Below are 21,000 nucleotides of genomic sequence, written 5' to 3' on the forward strand. Positions count from 1 at the left end.
GTCGTTTGGCGCTTTACTGTTTCAAGTTTGTTTGTCCGACGGAACTGCACTCCTCATCCCTTTTCCATGGTGCAAGGAATTAATTTGATTGGTTACCCTTCACGGAACATACTCCAGTAAAGCCCTAGGTCCTTTTCTCAGCATGAAATGACGTATATGGCTCTCCATTGGCCAATGATACATGAGTTTTGCTTTCAATTTGAAGAAACTGTTTTCCTTGGAAATTAAAATGGATAAATGCCGGATGTTCACATATTTGAGTCTGTGATGTTGTTGAGACATGAAACTCGACATTGAACCAAGTGTGCTTCAACCAAGAATCTTGGACGTACAGAGGTATTTACGTATCCCTGGGACAGAAATCATTACATTCCAGTTGTTATCACGGCACAACAGACAACAAAGGGCAAGAGGTAGAGTTTTGTATGCGACCAACTGGCGAAAATGACAGGGCAGATGGAAGCCTTTTGCTAAAGCAATCTTTGGTAATAAGAATGGTCTTCTTTTGACATTTAGACGAATGACCAGGCCTAGTAGCTCGTGGAGATCAGCGCTCTGCCTTCTTCGGATATCCAGCGTCGTTCTAGAAGGCTTCGGGACCGCTTTGGTTGATTCTCGGCTTCCACAATCCCCAGGTCTCCTATTTTCTGGTTTATGGTGGATCATGGTGAATCTGAGCCAAAGCTTGGCACGGCTAGAGAGATTGAAGAATTCTCTAGTTTATCTTCAATCTGCTATCTAGGAATATCTAGATAGTTACGTACTACCGTCCTACGTCTCCATTGTTACTATGGTACGGAGTAGTTAGTGACTAGCCGCACCGCCACTCTGCAAGCCATCTAACCACTATTGCTTGATCAGCTTTAGCAACTGAATGGGCCAAATGGAGAATCGTCGGAAGTGGACTCAACGACAAACCTCTGCCAAAGTTTAAACCGGCAAATGTATTTCCCGTCCAAGTACTCAAACTGACGCTGAATCTGTCTATTTGTTTCGACTGGGAATAACTCGCCCTGTTATTAGCAGCTCAGCCACTAGTTCAGCTATGATAATGAGAAACCGACGTCGACTGCGACAACCATAAACGGCAATCGGGCCAGATTGCCGAATGCGGTAGCGGCGTTAAGAGTACTCGTTCGGCTGACCAGCGGACGCCACAGCCAGGCTACAGAATATCTCCAAAAGCGATTGGCTTTGTTCTGTCGGTCGAGGCGCAGCACGATCACATAGCCATTGAACAGGCCCAAAGTAGATACTGCATGGGATAACCCATCCAACACACTGTGAGTCTAGCCTGATCGTCTACTGATCCACAGGTCATGCAGAAGGCCGAGCTCATCCTCCTGCTGAGGAGGGCTCGGCAGGATTCCGCTCCTCTTACCACGGACCAGCGAACGACATACCCATCTGGGTAAATAATTATGGAACTCAGTACGGGAGACAATATCTATCGGAATTGATCAAGTCCGTCCAGTCACATGCGGTGATACTCCGCCCAGTCTAGACCTTCGACTCTATCGTTTCAACGAAGCCTCCTGGGCGTCTAGACTGGAGAGGGGTGGATTGTGAATCGTGGAAAATGCCTTGCAAGGCTGCTTTCTCTCCACGCCCCTGTTTCATCATCTAATCTATAGTTATCTGTGGTTTGATCGAGAACGATCCACTAGTCTGATCTGATACTGACCGTACTTCTGTGGGTTGCATTGCGAAGCCTCTCCGACCATGATTTCACGCCTCGGTTTGATCCGAGTCGTACACCTCTACAGGGGCTCCAGAATGGTCGGTCTCTCTGTGAAATAAGTGATATGAGGTGAAGCACCACAGATCGGCTAGTGGTGCATCCATTCTCCGTGCAGTCATCATGCGAGCGAGGCCGGTCATCTCGATACTCCTGCGCCCAACCGTGCAGTGAGCATTCTACTACAAGAATGTTGACTATCTAAGCAGTGGGCTGGCTTCATCTGTCCGAAGGCACGATGCCTACTTGATGTCAGGTTGACTAGTCAGTTCTGTGTTAACAATATAAAGCAGATCTCGATAATAAATCAATTCTCGTTTCAAAATGTCATGTTCAGCATTCTCGATACAGATATTCATATACATATACACTTTTACGCATCATGTTACACTACCCCAGCTTACTCGAGTCGAACGCCATCAGACATAGAGAATCATTACTCCTGAGGATGAGACAGCTGGTCACTAGTCAAATGATACGATCCAGGTGGCTTTGGATTCGTCTCCGAGGCGCTGAAGTTTCCAGGCTGATTGCCCCATTGGACATCGTTACTGGAGGTCTGGTCGGGGGCCAATGAATCAGTAACTAGAGCTTGCTACAACTGGGGATCAGGGAACTAAACACGTACCTGCTTAGTGGATTCCGAGGTCTGGAAGGAACTCTCCTGGCTCTTCTGCTGGTTTGTTTGCGACTGGACCCCGGGTTGGGCCTGCGACTGGAACCCGGGTTGGGTCTGCAACTGAGACTGCATGTCGGGCTCGCCGGCCGTGTCTCCCGCCTGGTCTTGGGCTGGGTTGGCACCTCTTCTGAGATTGTAGTTGGAAGTCATTGCGACGATGTTGATTTGATGTTCAGTTGACGGCTGATTTGTTTTTCGAAATGGTTGGTTTGGAACTCATGGCCCTTATATGCTACGGGTTCAGAAGTGTGGTTGGGATGAGGTCATGATTGCGTTGACGACACAGGTCAGATGATAGTTTCAATATCGCTGTTTTGAGCACTTGTCATGGTGGTCTGACTGTTATATCGTTCATTATATTGTAGTAAAGAATGGTTTTGTGCGGAGTATCAAATGGGGATGGTTGTCATGGCGTCACCTGTGGTGAGGCATTAAAGCTTCAAGTGGCGAAAATCATAATATCAAATGATAGTATGCACGCATCTATCTAGAGTACATACTAGCAATGTTTTGATGATCATTCCAGGTACCATCTCTCTTGAGACCTCTAAATGCTAGCTAATCTATAATATCGAACTACCTTCCTGATATCTCAGCCTGAGGCTTCCGAACTCCGCAGTATATTCTGACCATATCTCATACTAATAAAACCCAGCACATTCATTTCTCTATCCACTCATCAAAATGACTCACATTAACTGATCCATCCACTATATATCAAGTTAATCCACAGGGTTCACCACACTCATCAATAAGATCAGATTCCTGATCGCCGCTATACCCTTTTCGGACCCCGCTCTGCACTTCTCACCAGCCTGCACGCTCATCGTGACTCAGTGTAGTGCAACGTGGGGATCCATCATGTAAATCTTTTCCGACAAGTCGTATTGGATGAGCTTGTGGCCGAGGTCATGTTGACATTAGGGTGTGTCGTGGTTATTCGGTGTGTCGTGGTCATTCAATACTAATATCGTGCATTGGCATCGGCGTTGGCGTTGACAAGAGAGGGCCTGTTTAATGATATACAATCGAGGCATCGATCACTGAAGATTCTTTGCATATACTGTATACAATAGAATAGCTTCCATCGCGACTACATCTAGTACCTACACCATGACAATGACACCCTCCATCATAGCAACCTGCAAACAGACCCGATTCCATCTACTCCACGATCAGCCCGCACAGGAGGTACGTATACATACACCCATATTATGACAGGAAATGCGCTAATACAATCGCAGATCGACGTAGAAGGTCTCACCGTCGCAGTCACATCCTCACAGGCCGACTCGGCGGATGACGGTGATTCCAAAGCAAAGAAGTCGAAAGCAAAATCGAAATCCAGGGCCGAGGCACGCGAGCTCATTCTCGACGCTCACTTGCGGCTCAAGGCAGGGGTGCATTATGGTCTGATTGGGCGAAATGGGACAGGGAAGTCGAGTATGTTGATTAAGAGTCCGCCTAGTGTTGAGTACCTAGCATGCTAATGATGATGCTAAGCGCTGCTCCGCGCTATGGCAGACAAACTGGTTCCTGGGATTCCGCATCCGACGCGCATTGCGATCCTGCAGCAGACTGAGGCGGAGGACGAAGTGCCGACGTTCCAGTGCGAGGAGGAGGATCGCGACAGGCGGGATCTGCCCGTGTTGGAATATGTCATGAGTAGTGATCGTTTCCGGAACGAGGTTGTGCGGAAGATGGATGGTAAGGCAGTAGCCCTCTTTTGAAGAAAAGGTCTAACGGTGTGAAGTCCTGTCGAAGAGCTTCGAGACTGATGATCCGGTAGCGCCTGTGCGGGCGATCCGAAGAGTCCGCCACGATGAGATTGAGAAGCAGCTGTTCCTTGCGCAGAAGAATGCCAGCCTTAAGAGTGGTGCGAGGGGGTTACAGGCTCGGAAGGACTTGAAGGCGGCTGAAACTCGATACGAGGCTTCGAAGGAGCTGTGAGTTGTCCTCTGGAGGCTTCGAAGTCCACTAATTGGTGATAGGGTCGAGCAGCCTGATCAGCCTATTGATGCGGAGTCGCTCAAGGCCGAGACACAGGCGGCAATGGATACTTTGCAGGAGTTACAGAGTCAGTTTGAAGTCGTGAGTGCCGCAAACTAGGTTCAGATGATGACGAATACTGAAGCATGGCAGATGAAACTGGTTGATATCGAGAAGCAAGCTCGGCAGATCCTAATAGGACTGGGGTTCGACGGAGCCATGCTCAGCAAACCCTTCTTGACTTTATCAGGTGGCTGGCGCATGCGTTGTCTGTTGGCCAGCGTTCTCATACAGAACCCGGACATCATGATTCTAGACGAACCGACCAACTTCCTGGATCTCCTTGGGGTCATCTGGCTGGAGAATTACCTACAGCGGCTACGAGACTCGTCGCAGACGACCATCGTGCTGGTATCTCACGACCGAGACTTTGTCAATGCGGTCTGCGAGGAGATCGTCATCCTGCGCGACCAGAAACTCACCTACTTCAGAGGCAACCTGTCCGCCTATGAGAAAGACTTTGAAGCGCAGAAACTCTACTGGGGCCGCATGAAGGAGGCACAAGAGCGCCAGATCGCGCACATGGAAGCGACGATCCGAGAAAACATCAAGGTGGGGAAGAAGACCAACGACGACAATAAGCTGCGTATGGCCAAGTCCCGGCAGAAGAAAGTCGACGACCGCATGGGCATTCAGGTCAGCGCCAACGGCGGCCGCTTTAAACTGAACAGGGACCTGGTGGGCCACCATCTCACCGCGCGAGCTGAGATTGAAGTACCAACGGACGAAAAAGCGGCCTCGATTCTCCTGCCCGATGCCAGTGACCTGCGCTTCCCGGGTCCGTTGCTCTCGGCGGAGGGGGTATGTTTCCGGTACACGCGGGATGCACCGGCCATACTGAACGGAATCGAGCTGGTGATGCACATGGGCGATCGGGTTGGGATCATGGGACTCAATGGTTCTGGAAAATCTACACTCATCCGCCTGTTAACGGGCAATCTGCAGCCGACGCAGGGCAAAATCTCCACCCACTCCAGGCTGAAACTGGGATACTACGCGCAGCATTCGATCGAGGAGCTCCATGAACAAGGTCGGGCCGATCCTACTCTGACCGCATTAGGTTTCATGACCAAGGAGATCAACAGCACACTTAGCGAGGGCGAGATCCGAGGCTTGCTGTCGTCACTGGGTCTTCAGGGTAAAATAGTATCAGATGTACCCATTTCACGCTTATCCGGAGGTCAACGGGTAAGTTTGCAAGTCTGATAGCGATATACAGCTGTTGACATACTTCCAGGTCCGTCTGGCAATTGCCAAGGTAATCTGGAACTCCCCTCATTTGCTGGTTCTTGATGAAATCACGACGCATCTGGATTTCCATACCGTCACGGCTCTTGCGACTGCGCTGTCTTCGTTCAATGGTGCAATCCTCCTGGTATCCCACGATCGTTTCTTGGTCCGGTCCGTCATTGAGGGGAAACGAGACGGCGAGCATAATTTGGATGACGAATTTGAAGGGGTAGACGAAGAAGTCGAAGAGCAGAGTCGAAGAAGGTCAGTCTATGTGATGAAGGGCGGCAAGCTCATTGAACAGCCCAACGGGGTGGAGCAGTTTGAACAGAGTTTGGTGAAGAGGGTCAAGAAGATGCTTTCACAATAGACTAGATCATGTTTGAGTACTGACAATTGATAATAATATCATCAGTGGAGACATAAGTCTCTCAACTATGAAGAACATAGGGATGCCTGAGGCCAAATCTGATTTCAAGGACAATTATCGGATTTGACAGACGGTAAATACCCCAAATACCCCACAATCCACTGCTTTCGTATCCCCGTTTCCCCGATTCCTCGCCGTGGCGACCGTATAGAGTTAAGAGCAAGCACGCCGTGGCTGGACGGCTTCAATCTTATTGTACTAGACCCACCTGGACTGACGGCATAGCTCTTTTGCTCCTGCCATGTTTGGCCTCTTTGACGATCTTGATGAAATCAAGTGCGGACAAACTAGTGAGGACGGAAAGATATAAGGAGCCCTTTTCCTGGTGATGCACGGCATACTCGCATTTCTCCATCAGTGATTTCGCCACCATGAAGCGATCATTGGTCACAGGACTTTCTGCTCTTCAAGCTCTCAGCGTCTTGGCCAATCCTCTGAGTGGGCGGACTTTAGCTGTAAGTACGATGTATAGCTGCTCACCCTACCCTGCTGATAAGTGAAGACACCTAAATCATGCGGTGAATCGCCCGCCGCACTTGCACTGAGCAGTGGTCCATATGACAATTACTTTTATTCCGACTGCAATGTTGCCGCTCAAGTTGTTGTCACTAGTCCACTACCTGACAGCAATCTGAGCTTGATCGGGCCTCGACTGATCGTAGCTTGGCCGGCGGGCAACAGCGGCATCTGCACCTACTTTGCTCCTGAGAATGGAGTCAACGGTACTCTTGGTATTTCGGTCGTCAACTCTACCGCGGGAAGCCCACTGTCCCTCAATTACACAGCTAAAGAGCCAAACCCGGGGGTCGGAGTGCAAGGCACGCTCCGCTTCAATTCGTCGGCGGTCTTGACCGTTCCCATTCTGGGCAGCATTCGCACGATCCGGGATTTTGTCGAAGGACCAAGCCTCCTGCAGCCTAAGATCCAGGATGCTACCCAGTTTATCAGCTCTCCTGACGGAAGCGTGATGCTCCAGCGTCTGTGGCTGGACAATGTCACCACGAGCGCGATCAAGTTTACTCCTGTCAACAGCACATCCAAGGCCACCGTCTCCGGCAAGACGGTTAGATTTGAGGCGGGTGATTACGTCTTTTCGGCAGAGATTGACTATCCGCAGTTGACCCAGCTGCCTCCGGCCAAGGTGATAAACAATGCCTCTGCAGACCTTGTGTCTAAAATGCCCGTTCAGACCACTGCACTCTCGTTTCTCTCCTACTCGGAGAAACTTCTTGCTGGTGCATGGCGTTTTCTGACCTACTTTGGACGGGATCTGATGATATCCGCCTTGCTTATGGATCCCGTCATGAGCTACGGCAATGCCAGTGCCATGGAGGCGGTACTGGGCTCCGTTTGTGAGCGCATCAACGCCACCGATGGCAGTACTTGCCATGAAGAGACTATCGGGTAGGTGCAAGTCTTGGACTGAGGATATATCAACTGACACCCGGCTAGTGACTACGCGACCTGGCTGCATCTGCAGGAAAATGTCACCAGTACCGCGATGATCTGCGACTACAAGATGGTGGGTCTGCACAACTACTCTTATAAGAAAAGGCTGACCCTGAACAGGTTGATACAGACTTTTATCTGGCGCCTCTCATGCAAAGCTATTTTCTAAACAATCCTGTCGGCCGAACCAGATGGCAGGCATTCTCGAGGTTTGTTTCCTGCTTATAGTGTTGGATCATCCTACTGACGCATGTAGCACCCCTGCTGGTGCCATCAATGCTGCAAACAAAAATCACACTTGGGGGCAGTTGGCGCTTCGTACGGCCGAGAAGATCATGAATCAGGCCGCATTGTTCGCGCACAATCCTAGCAAAGAGAACCTGGTCCATTTGAAGCCCGGTCAGATCGTTGGCGAATGGAGAGACAGCACATACGGTATGCCACCTTCAAGAGAGTAAATCAGTCCCTCCTTCTAAGTCACTGCAGGAATCGGAGGCGGCCGAATCCCGTATGATGTAAACACAGCCTTGATGCCAGCTGCCCTGCGCGCCATCGCAGCTTTATCCCGGGCTGGCATCTTTCCTGCCTGTAACAACTGGGCCCGGAGGGCCGACACATACGCCAAGATATGGGAAGATGAGACTCTCCATTTCTTTGAGGTAAGACAGCCCTACTGTTCTTCTCAATTGCCGACAGAGACTAACAGAAGTAGGTCACCATCCCCGCCGAAACGGCCAAACAGCGTCTTACTTCCTACGTCCAAGCCGGCTACTTCCCCGGCCCCAGCGAAGCAAACACCATCGACTCCAACGTCGTCTTTCATGCCCTCGCCCTCGACGGGTACAACAACCTCTCCCAAGTCCAAGTCATGAACTCGGACGACTGTTTCCGCCACTTCCTCCTCAACACCACCAACCAACCGCAGCTCACCTCCTTCATCAACCAAACCGCCAGCAACATCCGCCGCACATTCCCCGCCGGTCTCAACACCCCCGTCGGCATGCTCGTTGCCAACCCCGCCTTCGGGCCCGACGCAGTCTACGCCCGCAACTGGACAACAGGCGCGTACCACGGCACCGTCGTCTGGTCCTGGCAACTCGCAATGATGGCCAAGGGCCTAGAACGGCAACTCGGCCGCTGCGCCGCGGGCCAGCAGCACGCTCGGCCAGACTTTTGCAACGACAAGGCTGTGTATAACAACCTTAGGACAGCGTATAATACCCTCTGGGATGGAATCGAGGCAAATAAGGCGCTGCTGAGCGAGGAGGTCTGGTCGTTTGTCTACAGTGATGGACGATTCAATCCCGCGCCGCTGGGGAATATCCCTCCTCCGCCGGGCGTGGGTGCGCAGACTGGTAAGCCGAGAGGCCTCTTTCACAAGCTAGGCACTAATGCTAATGATCCCAACAGAATCGGATATCGTCCAGCTATGGTCCTTGACGTTCCTGGCTGTCACCCGGAACCCGGCTTTTCGGTAATTGGCCTGGTTAAAAACCTGACTGCTTGTATATCAGCAGCGGTATGGAATCTTTCGTGCAAGTTCAGCATGTACATAGGACTTGACTCAGTGTGGTGAGTGTACATGGCTAGCTCGAGCGACTGGCTTTGCGCAAACGCGCATAATCTACGTGCTCAAAATCATTTTTAGTCATTTTGTGGTGTAAATTGGTATAGGTACTCTCATTGTTAATGTTTCCCTCCCGAGAAGCGTAGAGCGCACCAAGCCGCGCAGGATCGCCTATATGGAGTCCACTGAAGAAATCGTTATGTACAAAGACGCTGGAGACTTGTCCCGCTACGCTCAATCGAGAATCTACGAACAAGCTCCGATACGGTATCGAAGGTCTGTACCAGGAAGCAAGTGGAGGGCAGGACAAGACTAAAGCACTACGTAATCAGACTGAGGACAAACATATGAATTTTCTGAATAAAGTACATTCGGCATGAATATCCTGCTACTAATCACACAGCGTAAAGTCCTCCAGACCCGCATCCGGGACAGTTTCCTCAGGAAGGCAAAAGTCGACGTGTTCACCTTTGAGGTTGGTGAAGACGGAGGCGTATGCTTTCTGCAGAAATTAGTACAACACTCATGCTTTAAAAAGGGGATATGACATGTTACAAGGAGACATGGCATACCTCAGCGTAAGTGATGAACTCCTCGTAAATACCATCGGCCTTCATCCTCTGGCGGACGAGATCGGTGACTCCGCCGAGGAGGGCATTCACCGTTGTTACTTTGCTGTCCCAGGTAAGGAGGGCTGACACGCCCTTTCCATCAACGCGGGTGGATTCAGTGCTGCCGTAGGGGTCTATGCCAGGATTAGTATTGATCCAGAGGTAAGAGTAGAAGAAGGACGTACTCTGCATCTTCTTGGCAATTACCATGTTCCTCCACCAGGTGAGACCGACTCCCTTGTCGAAGAGGACGGTTGGAAACACGCTGTAAGGAGTGATGACGTCCAGCTCCTGCTGCGGGAGGAAGGAGACGGAAGGGATGCCGGCGTTGGAGATGTACCCCGTCACGTCGCCGGTGGCTGCATCGGTGATATTGTTGACGGAGGCGAACATACCGGGGGTCTTGGTGATAACCGAATTGCAGGTTCGAACTCGTTCGGCGTTCTTGAAGACACGGCTTTTGATCGTTAATTCCATTGTTTATGCGAGGACGGATACTGACGTACCGAATAATGTCGACGTCGTAATAGGGCATTTCCATGACCTTCCATTGCTCGTGGCTTGAGAACCAGTAACCTAATGTCATCAGCGGGTCTATCCTTGCCAGCTTCGACGGACGTACCCTTTTGCACAGTAATGGGTCCTACGTGGCCTATATGGTAGTCGACGCTCTGCAGCATGGGCTGCTTTACAGCCCAGAGCTGTTTTATGTCCGCATCGGACAGACCGCTGAAGAATTGGAGCCAGAAAGTAAACAACTCACCCTCGTAAGGGTCGTTGAGCCGACCAGTGCCTTCGCAGGAGTATCCTTGGTCAGGATGATCCACAGGCAGGGACTGGTTCTTGATGGTCGTTACGGCGCACACTTGACCTTTGCCTTCATAGAAGATCTTGAGGAATTAGTCAAGGGAGTATTACATGAGAGCAGGGAGTTCTTACCTTGGCTCCAGTGGTCTTGGTGTAATCCATCCACTTCTGCCACTGGTTGGCTAGTTTGGCATAAGATGGCTTTCCAGTGTTCTCCAACGCTTGCACAAAGGCATAAACAGCCCAGAGAAGCTCGCTTTGAGAAGTTAGTCAACAGAGACAACAGACAAAGGAATCGACATACCCATTGTCCAGTCCAGGAACACGATTGTTCCAGTCCCAAGTCGGTGTGAGGTCCTGGGCCGTGGAAGTGAACCAAGGAAGGTAGCCTCCAAACCCAGGAAATGTCTCATTGAATCTCAGGTAAGTTTGCAGCTTTCTTTTCATAATCGAGACAGCAAGCCCTGGCGCAGCTGACGGATTCTGGGGTGAAAGAAAACGAGCGGCTTCCGGCGAACCAGCAACAGCATGCGCATACAGCATTATTTGGAGCGACTGTTCGAACGAGTTAGAATTGACAATAGCAAGCCTAAAGGGCGACCGACCTCTTTACTTGCGGCGCTGAAAGGATGCTTCACTGTTCTTTCGCCAGTAGTAAAGTCGATGTTGGTCCCGTCGTAGGACATCCCATTATCAGAATTGTAGGACACATTGTTCTGGTGGAATTTACCCTCCCAGTACAGCAGATCATTGATGAAGTTGCTGGGATTTTTCAAGATTTCCTCCTGTGTGTACTGGCGAGCGAATCTGCAGGATGGTCCGCTCGGTTTTGTAGGCCGAGCATCTGTCAAGGCAGCCCATGACAGACCAAGATATGCAAGCTTGCTCACGCGCATACTGAGATTCAAATATCAGACTGCGGAAACGCTTGAGAATAGATTGCATGTAGAAAAACAGATGCGATATCGAACGATTTTATATGTATACACGAAGCAGTCGTCAGGTTGGTGCTTCATATTTGGCTGCATAACCTGCACTCTGCAACCCCGCAAACTCCCCACACTTTATTTTGTTGCATCGGTAATTTGTCTGTAATCCCTGGATGCAGATCAATGGCAAAGTGATTAGACTGTGAATCTGACTGTCCAGCTTAGACAACAACTATCCTAGTGTCGGAGAAATGCCTTGCGCAAATCTCCGCTTCACGGCGAAACTCAACAAGAGGTGCACGTGGTCCGTCCGCTGTCTCCGCTCTCCGCTCCATCTACTCCTGAATTTCTCCAATTCTCCTGTCCTTTGTTGTCCACGTACTTCTCTTTTTTGTCAGAATATGACTGCGACCCGCCCGTCTATCAGGGCTTGTGATCGCTGCAGACGAAGAAAAGCCAAAGTAAGCTATAGTTAATCAAGCGTGCATTAGACGACTGGCCCCCATTGCAATCTATCGGACTAACTGACATAACTGTCTAAAGTGTGACGGAGAAGCAGCATTATCCACTTGCACAAGCTGTCGGCGGGCTGGAGAGCATTGCACTTTTAATTTACCCGTTGCGAGACGGGGACCTAAGAGCAACAAAGCAAGACGACATGCACCACTGTCCGTCGATGCTCATGGCCAGAATATCACTCTATCAAGTTCACTCCACACGGGACAACCTGCCACAACTCTGCAATTCTCCGCTGTCTCCCCTACGCCGGACCGCGTCGTCTCTCTCGATCCCCGCACTCCGAGACCGAGCTCCCTGACAAGCACGCCCGCTTGGAATACCGGCCTGGTGGACCCGGCACTGTCGCCTCCGGAAGAGCAGCCGTCTCTGTCCTCGTTGCAGCGATGGCATCAATTGGCCCGTGCTCTTCACTTGCGCGACCCTGCAGCAGATCTGGAGCAGACGGTGAATCGGTGCTTTGACCTGTTCTTTGAATATTTGTTTCCCCTGATTCCACTAGTGCATGAGCCCAGTCTACGCGACGGCTTGCTTTTCTTTGTATCCCAAGCAGCTAGATCAGGCATTGGCGTCACCGGCCCAGAGCTGTGGTCATCTTTCGTTCGCGGCAATCCTATAGGTGCGGACAGTATCCTCGACCGCGCAAATAGCTTGAAATATCCGGAACTCTGGCCCGATTCAACCTTCACGCTGATCACGGCGGTCTGCGCAGAAGCGGCATTTCTCTTGCCCAAAGACATTTTCCCCGAGGGCGAGAGGATCGCGGACTTATTCCTCAAGGCGTCTCGGAGTTGTTTGCACAGCTACCTTGAGGAGGATCTGGAGTACCCCAATGCGAACTCGGTGGCTATCCGCTACTTCCACTCCAACTGCCTACATGCAGCCGGCAAGCCTCGATTCTCATGGCATATTTTCGGGGAAGCCACCCGACTGGCGCAGGTCATGCAGATGCACGATGAGATGTCACTGCAGAACCTGTCTGCGGTGGAGGCAGAGCTCCGCCGACGTGCATTCTGGATCGTTTACATCGGAGATAAGTCAGCAGCAATCCTTAACAATCGTCCAATCACCATTCACAAGTTCTCGTTCGACACTGGCATTACCACTGCGTACCCTTCTGGCATTGAGGATGGCACAGGTGTTTCCCCTGCCAGTGCCGAGCCGGATTTGTCCACGCGAATGAGCTTCATTGCGGGGTTCAATGCAAACCTACGTCTGTGGCAGACAGCTTCAGACCTCATCCTCGAGATGCGACTCCTGGAAAGCCAGAAGGAGGTAGGGATGCTCACTCCACAAATATTGACCGTCGAAGAACGCCACAGGCTCGGCAACCTATACGTCTCCTTTATAACGTCGCTGGACAAGTTGCCGCAGTATTTACAGACCGACACTCTACTATCATCAACCAACAACGACAGTAGTCATCGCCGAAAGCAGTACGTGATCCAGTGGGCGAATCTCAATGTCTCCCTTCACTGCTTGAGATTGGTCATCGATCAGAAGCTAGAAGATCTGGGCTACTATGCGTCGGGAGTCGAACATCCCGATATGTCATTACTGAGGAAGACGGAAATAGCTCGCGACATGCTGCGAGTGATCCGAGAAGCGCCCTTTTGGTCGCTACAGGTAAATGGGGAGCCATGTGTATGTTTCTGACTGATTATTTATCTTCTGCGTTTTGCTAAAAGCCCCGCAGGTTGAAAAAATCAGGCTCATTGGCGCCAGTCTCCTGGAGATAATAGACCAGTATGAGGCTTCTCCATTGTCGGTACGAGCACGCAACGATCTTTCAATCCTTCTGGACATCCTCACTCGCCTGGATTCAAAAGCCTCAGACACACTTAGAAGGCCTTCATAGGGCTACAATGTCATACCAGAACAGAGAAGGGTTCACTTCCTTGGTTTTCTGAACCATACGCCGACACCATTTGAACGATTGGAAATAGCCTGACCTTTTATCATATCATCATCAAGCTCACAACTCCGCTCGGAGCACTTCAGGGCCTGGCACGGTCTGTCCTTTGGCACTGATGCCCATTCGCTCTTCAAAAATGCGTTTTAGCAGCAGGGCAGATTTCTTGGGAGTTCTCTTCAGAGTCTGATAATCAGTGAACGTCACGCCGAATCGAGGTCCATAACCATCAGACCATTCTGCGAGGTACAGTCAGCCGCTATATTCTCCTCAAGTACAGTCAGGAGCTCACCTAAATTATCCAGCAACGACCATGCAAAGTAGCCTCTGATATCAGCACCGTCTTGATTTACGGACAGACCCACAGCCTCTAAATGATCCTCAAAATACCGGATTCGATACATGTCATTGACTGACTCGTCACATATCATCTGGTCCTCTCCAGGACATGGACATCCGTTCTCGGTGATGAAGATTGGCTTTCCATATAGGCGATACACTCTCGTGAGGTGCTTGCGAAACTTGTCCGGGCACGAGCGAAGCCAATGGATACCACTTGGTTCGCCGACTGGCGTCCCTTCACTGTTCTCCTGTAGCTCGTCTACATTGCCGATATAGTCCGTTTCGGATACCGGTTGATCGCGATGGCGAGCAAATTGGGATGTATAATAATTCATCCCGTAGAAATCACTCTCGGCTTCGCGAAGAAGTGCAAAATCCGAGGGGGAAAACTCGGGCAGGCGATCTCCAAGTTGCTCTCGCATGCAGGCTGGGTAGTCTCGTACCAGAAAGACAGGATTGGCGAACCAGCCAATGTGGAATTCCATCCGACGCTCTGCAGCAGCGTGGTCCCGCTCATCTTCGGCGTTCCAAGGCTCATAGTAGTCTCCATTTAACGAAATCCCAATCTTGCCTTTTTGGACGGACCGGAACTCTCTGTTGTACAAGGCAGCGGCGCGGGCATGGCTCATGATCAGTGCTTTTCCAACAATCCAAGGCTCAGTCGCGGTGTCACCCTCAGTCGACTGAGGATTTATACTGCTTCTTCCAGGAGCGTTGCCACCGGTTGCATATCCCTGGACGCCAGGGTGAGCTAGCAATCTTCGATCTTGAAGTGAACTAGACTTACAAAAATGGACACAATCCATGGCTCGTTGAGGGTAATCCAATTCTTGACTCGGTCACCGAACCGCTCATAGCAGACCCTTGCGTATCGCTCAAAATCTCTCTGTGACTCCTCCACATTCAACCAGCCTCCGTATCTATCTTGCAGCGCCTGCGGCAGGTCCCAATGATACAGAGTAACCCATGGCGTGATGCCTCTCGCTAGCAGCGAATCAATGAGCTTATTGTAAAATGCGACGCCGGCTTCGTTTACTGGGTCCTCTCGACCTCCCAAAGGGATTATACGCGACCAGGAAATAGAGAATCTGTACTCTTTTGCACCATATCGTGTGAGTAGGTCAAAGTCCTCCTCATACCGATGATAGTGGTCACAGGCGACATCGCCGTTGGCATCCTTGGTCCTCGAGGGCTCCAGATGACAGAAAGTATCCCAGATGGACTGTCCTCTTCCGTCTTCGTCAACAGCACCTTCTATCTGGTAAGCGGCTGTTGCAAAGCCCCAGGTAAAGTGAGGGGGAAGAGGTGTAGGAGACGGCATGACAGATTGAGTGGAGGAATCAAGGAACGCACACATGGACGATGGCTCAGAAGGTTATGAGCGCCACAATTGCCGTCGAGCAAGAGAATTAACTTATACTTTGATATTTTCCTTCCGCAAGGTCTCACGGCGGAGTATCTTCCACGACGGCGGGGCAGCGGTGCAGCAGATGATGATCGTCGGCGAAATACTCCATACATCAGGTGTGATTTCTCCGTTGGATATTCCCTGATATTTCGCCGAAATCTAAACTTTCCCCAGCAGAAGTGGAGTTCCCCACGGGGAGAAATCCGTCGTGATAATTCTTTTCCTGGTCTGTTCCAGAATCAGACGACACCAATCTGAACTGTGGCTTGCATAGTTATGACTCCGAGATGAGCTCTGGTCTGATGGCCATTCTATAAGAGGATGCGAACAAGTCCTGCGATCTGAGCTGATCCACGCTGGGGCACCAACTTGTGCATCTTCTCATATCATACCTTATCCTCTGAGGCACGCGAGTCTCGTGATAATGGCACCCGCTGCTGCCCATGCTGCCGATGGCATCTTATCACCAATCGATCTGGATTCCATTCCTTCCTTCTGGCGTCGGAAGAATGGTATTTTACTCTACTTCTTGCTTACCTCGTCCCTCCTGGCGAGTGCAGCTTTAGGCATTGATGGGGTGAGACTCCCTCTCCCGTTTTATAGCACCACTAACATGGACTACAGTCGATGACGAACGGCATGCAGGTCTTGCAATCGTGGCAAGATAGGTTCGGCCACCCGACCGGTTCCAGATTGGGATTCTTTGGTGCGGCCAACGCGATTGGAGGTGTCATTCCTTTTATCTTTCTCAGCTGGATTGGGGATAAGTTCGGGCGACGTCTTCCTACGGCTTTGGGGTCGGTGATCATTATCGTTGGGGTGCTCATTGAGTTCTTTGCCACGTCGCTAGACATGTATATCGGTGGGAAGATTGTGCTGGGCGTGGGCTCCTCGCTCATCCAGATGGGTGCCCCAGTGCTGGTGACTGAGCTGTCCCATCCCAAGGAACGAGTGCAAATCACTACTTTCTACAATACCTCCATTGTTCTGGGCTATGTGATTGGTGCCTGGGCGACTTTTGGATGCTACCGCATCAATAGTCAATGGTCCTGGAGGCTGCCAACCCTAGTCCAAGTCATCCCATCGGCCTATCAATTCTGCCTAATCTGGTTTTGCCCGGAATCCCCTCGATGGCTGATTGCCAAGGGTCGGCTGCAGGAAGCTCGCGCGATCTTGGTCAAATATCACGGAGAATGTGATCCCAACTCCGAGCTAGTTAATTTCGAGTGCGCAGAGATTCAGCAGGCTATTGCAAAGGAAGCGGAGAACAACATGACGTGGAAGGACTTTTTCTCCTCCGTGCCCAATCTCAAGCGAATATTCCTCTGCTTTGCTACTGCAGTCTTCAGTCAGAGTTCGGGCAACCTTCTCGTGTCAAACTATCTGACTCAAATCCTGAAGGACACTGGCTTGAAGACCGAGTTTGAGATAACCCTGGTGAACGGCATGGTCACCTTGTGGCAGTACATTGTCGCGATCACCGTGACCTTGATCATTGACCGATTCAAGCGGCGCTTCTTCTTCCTCACTGGCTCCGGAGGCGTGCTGATTACATTCATCGTGTGGACCATTGCGGCGCAGCGCTACCTGGAAACCAGCTCACTGGCCGCGGGACGGCTCGTGCTCGCCTGTATATTTGTTTTCCAGGCCTTTTACACCCTTGCCTGGACCAATTTGATCGTCACATATCCCTTGGAGATCGTGACGTATCAGATGCGCGCGAAGACGTGGGCCTTTGTCTTGCTGACGATCCAGGTATCATCCATCTTTGGCGGGTATGTCAATCCCATCGGGCTGAAAAATATCGGCTGGAAGTTTTACATCTATTACTGTGTATGGGTCGCCATCATATTCGCCGTTGTGTATTTCTTTTTCGTGGAGACTGCTGGGCCGACGTTGGAGGAGTTGGCGTACCTTTTCGAAGGTCAGGATGAGAAGATGCAGCTGGCGCGGAAGATTGAGGAGATTAAGCAGGATGTTCATGTATCAGAGCATGTCGAAAAGCTTGCTTAGGGCCTGTAGTGATTCATCTTATCATAGTATTACCTAACCATCTCTCTCATCGTTGATAGACTTAGCGAGATCAAGGCAGATGGATACCCCGTGATATCATGCCGCAGAACTCCGTAATTTTGCGAATAATAATGGCGGTGACTAATCTTGCTACCCTGCAGGCAATGGCGGGGGTCGCCGATTCCGCGGAGTTGGAGTCACTCTTCTTGTTCCTTGATACGAACCCACAATGCAACCTTGCTTTGAACTTCTTCGAGGCTTTTCCCCTTCCTAAATGCAGGACACAAGATTTCCATCAAAGTCCTCCTTGCGCAGAAATCTCTGCTCAGGATGAGTGAGTCTCTCCTGGGCATGCGGAGAGTCGCCTTTCGGCTCTCCCCGCGCAGTTATCGCCGGCTAGTACCAAAGGTTCGTCTACACAGCAGAATTGCCACAGCTGCTGTAGAACCATCGACAGCAAGCCACGACACAACATACCCTGTCAACACTTCCTCCCCCCCCTCGCCCTCCTCCAGATGGACCGCCCTTCGATCCGCAAGACCCTTCTCCGACTTCCTCACCGACACCTTCAACCGCCAACATGACTACCTCCGCATCAGCGTTACCGAACGCTGCAACCTGCGCTGTCTATACTGCATGCCTGAAGACGGCGTGCCGCTATCCCCGCCGGCGCACCTCCTCACCACCCCGGAAATCGTATACCTATCGTCGCTGTTCGTCTCGCAGGGCGTGACCAAGATCCGGCTGACGGGCGGCGAGCCGACGGTCCGCAAGGACATCGTCCCGCTTATGCGATCGATCGGCGAGCTGCGGCGGAACGGGCTGCGGGAGCTGTGTCTGACGACGAACGGGATCTCGCTGCATCGGAAGCTGGAGGATATGGTTGAGGCGGGCTTAACGGGCGTGAATCTCAGTCTGGACACGCTGGATCCGTTCCAGTTTCAGATTATGACACGGAGGAAAGGGTTTGAGGCGGTGATGAAGAGCATCGAGCGCATTCTGGAGCTGAATCGGGCTGGTGCGGGGATCAAGTTGAAGATCAACTGCGTGGTGATGCGGGGAATCAACGATCGGGAGATTCTTCCGTTTGTGGAGCTGGGGCGGGACAGTCCCATCGAGGTGCGGTTCATCGAGTACATGCCCTTTGATGGGAATAAGTGGAGCCAGGGCAAGATGGTCTCGTACCAGGAGATGCTGGCGGTGATTCGGGAGAAGTACCCGTCTCTGGAGAAGGTTGTCGGGCACAAGAACGATACCAGCAAGACGTATCGGATCCCTGGCTTCCAGGGCCGGGTTGGGTTTATCACGAGTATGACGCATAATTTCTGCGGCACCTGCAATCGGCTGCGGATCACTAGCGACGGGAACCTGAAAGTCTGTCTGTTCGGGAATACGGAGGTGTCGCTGCGTGATATCATTCGGAAGGAGAATGATGGCCAGCCGATTGACGAAACTACACTGAAAGAACTCCGGCTTCTTGAGACTGCGGAAGCGGCCGCTCGCATTCAGGACGAGGGTGGTGAGGTCAATCAGAGAGAGCGAGAGCTCCTTGATCTGATCGGGATGGCGGTTAAGCGCAAAAAGGCTAAACACGCCGGCATGGGTGAACTGAAGAATATGAAGAACCGGCCGATGATACTTATTGGTGGGTAGGCGCGACTGTTCTTTCAACTTTCATATACCCGTTTGGCATATTTTGTTGTTTCGTACATTCTGGCGTCTGGCTTTCTTACTTGGTTGACGAGGTGACATGATGTATTTGATTCGGATATATAAGAATGGTCTGGTACACCAATGCTGATAGGAGGCTTAGATAGTGAATATCAGAGAAAGACGACACCAGCCAATATTCCCCTTCATCTCCTGCATACCTCGCCGTTCAGACTCCAGGCTCGTCACTATCACAAGCGTAGCAATAGCAACCCTCCCGATTCCCGTCCCGAACACAACCCGGAAACAGCTCCAGCAGCTACATCATCACCATCCCTCCCGACAACCTCCGACCCCGACCTCCCCCACCTCACCCCCTCCCAAACCGTGCACATGACCCAAATCACCGAAAAACCCATCACAGCCCGAGCCGCAACAGCAAGCTGTCTCGTCCACTTCTCCAACGCACGCCCGCACGAGCTCCTCCGCAAGGGCCTCACCAAGAAAGGCGACGTGTTCAGCGTCGCCCGCATCGCGGGGATAATGGCCGCGAAGAAAACGCCGGATATCATTCCGCTTTGCCATCCGAGTATTGGGATTACGGGTGTTGAAGTTGATGTTAAACTCGTTGATCCCAGTCTTAGGCCGCAAGATCGAAGGCCAGGGACGAGAATGAGGTATGGAGCCATGCGTGTAGTCGCAACGGTCAGCTGTTCAGGCCGGACGGGGGTAGAAATGGAGGCGATGGCGGCGACCGTTGGGGCTGCGTTGACGGTGTATGATATGTTGAAGGCTGTGGATAAGGGGATGGTGATTGGGGAGGTGCGGTTGTTGGAGAAGAAGGGGGGGAAGACCGGGCATTGGGTGAGGGATGAACAAGTTAAAGAGGAGCCTTGATTGGAGCTTTACGCTGTACGCTATAGCTTTAGCATAAGCTGGTGTTTAATATTGGCTCATCTCTCTCTGTGTGTGGTTTGGGCTGGTCCAATACGTTGTGCGTGGGTATGATATCCCCATCCCTAAGCAGCTATCCATGATTATGGACGAAGTCTCCTAGGCGGGTTGTATTCGTCTGTTATCTTTTTCTCCCAATGCTTCAGCAGCTTGTTCTTTTGAGGGCCCATCACGGATGCGTTCTTGCGTTATATGCGACTTGGTAGGGGCCAATTCTTCATTCAACGTCATTTTCTAGGGCTCTCAATACATAACATGACAAGCCTCGACAAAACTAGACCAGCATCGGCCACAGGTAATACAAGCAGGGGAGTGAGGTGACAGCAAAAGAATTTGTTTCCCTGCCACCAAGGCTGATTCAATTGTACTACTCAGACAGGTAATGACCTACCAATAAGGACAGTGGCTTATTCAATTGCCAATCACAGCCTCATCAGCTCTCAAGTTTAAGGGGGGTATGCTCTTAAGGTAGGAGGGTATGTCTTTGAGCTATAGGGGTGTGCCATTATCTAACCCCCAAATCGCCAGTGCTGCTGGCTGCAATCAATAACTATTACTCAGCATGTAACCCCTTTGGGAGTGTAAATAAGGGAGGAAGCCCATGAAAGTCTCACCGCTTCAGAAGCAATAGAGCAGCATGTCCCCATCTCTTGGATGTTCGGGCGAGGGGTGCATATGAGGGACTTTGCAAAGGTTGAGATGAAGCTGGTTGAAGG

General features: G+C 51.2%; 8 protein-coding genes across 8 annotated transcripts; 5 read left to right on the top strand and 3 right to left on the bottom strand.

Annotated features, from left to right (window-relative positions):
- Nucleotides 1-2,174: 2,174 nt before the first annotated feature.
- Nucleotides 2,175-2,567, bottom strand: ALT_7655 (uncharacterized protein; the record flags this gene model as incomplete). Its single annotated transcript, XM_033557416.2, has 2 exons — nucleotides 2,175-2,297; nucleotides 2,367-2,567. 2 exons carry the CDS (start codon nucleotides 2,565-2,567, stop codon nucleotides 2,175-2,177), a joined length of 324 nt encoding a protein of 107 aa, XP_033413307.2.
- A 963-nt stretch (nucleotides 2,568-3,530) lies between these two features.
- Nucleotides 3,531-6,066, top strand: ALT_7656 (ABC-F family ATP-binding cassette domain-containing protein; the record flags this gene model as incomplete). Its single annotated transcript, XM_033557415.2, has 7 exons — nucleotides 3,531-3,608; nucleotides 3,662-3,860; nucleotides 3,921-4,124; nucleotides 4,171-4,363; nucleotides 4,409-4,508; nucleotides 4,560-5,654; nucleotides 5,704-6,066. The coding sequence occupies 7 exons, from the start codon at nucleotides 3,531-3,533 to the stop codon at nucleotides 6,064-6,066; spliced, it is 2,232 nt and encodes a 743-aa protein (XP_033413306.2).
- Nucleotides 6,067-6,497: 431 nt separating this feature from the next.
- Nucleotides 6,498-9,053, top strand: ALT_7657 (uncharacterized protein; the record flags this gene model as incomplete). The annotated part of the gene is made up of 8 exons (XM_033557414.1): nucleotides 6,498-6,581; nucleotides 6,629-7,530; nucleotides 7,579-7,648; nucleotides 7,696-7,784; nucleotides 7,832-8,010; nucleotides 8,062-8,234; nucleotides 8,288-8,930; nucleotides 8,986-9,053. The coding sequence occupies 8 exons, from the start codon at nucleotides 6,498-6,500 to the stop codon at nucleotides 9,051-9,053; spliced, it is 2,208 nt and encodes a 735-aa protein (XP_033413305.1).
- Nucleotides 9,054-9,533: 480 nt separating this feature from the next.
- On the bottom strand, nucleotides 9,534-11,456 carry ALT_7658 (endo-beta-1,2-glucanase; the record flags this gene model as incomplete). Its single annotated transcript, XM_033557413.2, has 8 exons — nucleotides 9,534-9,644; nucleotides 9,715-9,887; nucleotides 9,939-10,210; nucleotides 10,260-10,329; nucleotides 10,376-10,643; nucleotides 10,693-10,816; nucleotides 10,865-11,115; nucleotides 11,166-11,456. The coding sequence occupies 8 exons, from the start codon at nucleotides 11,454-11,456 to the stop codon at nucleotides 9,534-9,536; spliced, it is 1,560 nt and encodes a 519-aa protein (XP_033413304.2).
- A 434-nt stretch (nucleotides 11,457-11,890) lies between these two features.
- On the top strand, nucleotides 11,891-13,863 carry ALT_7659 (transcription factor domain-containing protein; the record flags this gene model as incomplete). Its single annotated transcript, XM_033557412.1, has 3 exons — nucleotides 11,891-11,950; nucleotides 12,033-13,649; nucleotides 13,702-13,863. The coding sequence occupies 3 exons, from the start codon at nucleotides 11,891-11,893 to the stop codon at nucleotides 13,861-13,863; spliced, it is 1,839 nt and encodes a 612-aa protein (XP_033413303.1).
- A 117-nt stretch (nucleotides 13,864-13,980) lies between these two features.
- Nucleotides 13,981-15,580, bottom strand: ALT_7660 (glycoside hydrolase family 1 protein; the record flags this gene model as incomplete). The annotated part of the gene is made up of 3 exons (XM_033557411.1): nucleotides 13,981-14,156; nucleotides 14,210-14,993; nucleotides 15,047-15,580. The coding sequence occupies 3 exons, from the start codon at nucleotides 15,578-15,580 to the stop codon at nucleotides 13,981-13,983; spliced, it is 1,494 nt and encodes a 497-aa protein (XP_033413302.1).
- Nucleotides 15,581-16,091: 511 nt separating this feature from the next.
- ALT_7661 (putative MFS hexose transporter) lies at nucleotides 16,092-17,680 on the top strand (the record flags this gene model as incomplete). Its single annotated transcript, XM_033557410.2, has 2 exons — nucleotides 16,092-16,244; nucleotides 16,292-17,680. The coding sequence occupies 2 exons, from the start codon at nucleotides 16,092-16,094 to the stop codon at nucleotides 17,678-17,680; spliced, it is 1,542 nt and encodes a 513-aa protein (XP_033413301.1).
- A 330-nt stretch (nucleotides 17,681-18,010) lies between these two features.
- Nucleotides 18,011-20,227, top strand: ALT_7662 (molybdopterin cofactor biosynthetic protein; the record flags this gene model as incomplete). Its single annotated transcript, XM_033557409.2, has 2 exons — nucleotides 18,011-19,325; nucleotides 19,494-20,227. 2 exons carry the CDS (start codon nucleotides 18,011-18,013, stop codon nucleotides 20,225-20,227), a joined length of 2,049 nt encoding a protein of 682 aa, XP_033413300.2.
- Nucleotides 20,228-21,000: the final 773 nt, after the last annotated feature.

Source organism: Aspergillus lentulus (assembly GCF_001445615.1).
Source record: "Aspergillus lentulus DNA, contig: Alt16, strain: IFM 54703, whole genome shotgun sequence".
Taxonomy (NCBI): Eukaryota; Fungi; Ascomycota; class Eurotiomycetes; order Eurotiales; family Aspergillaceae; genus Aspergillus; species Aspergillus lentulus.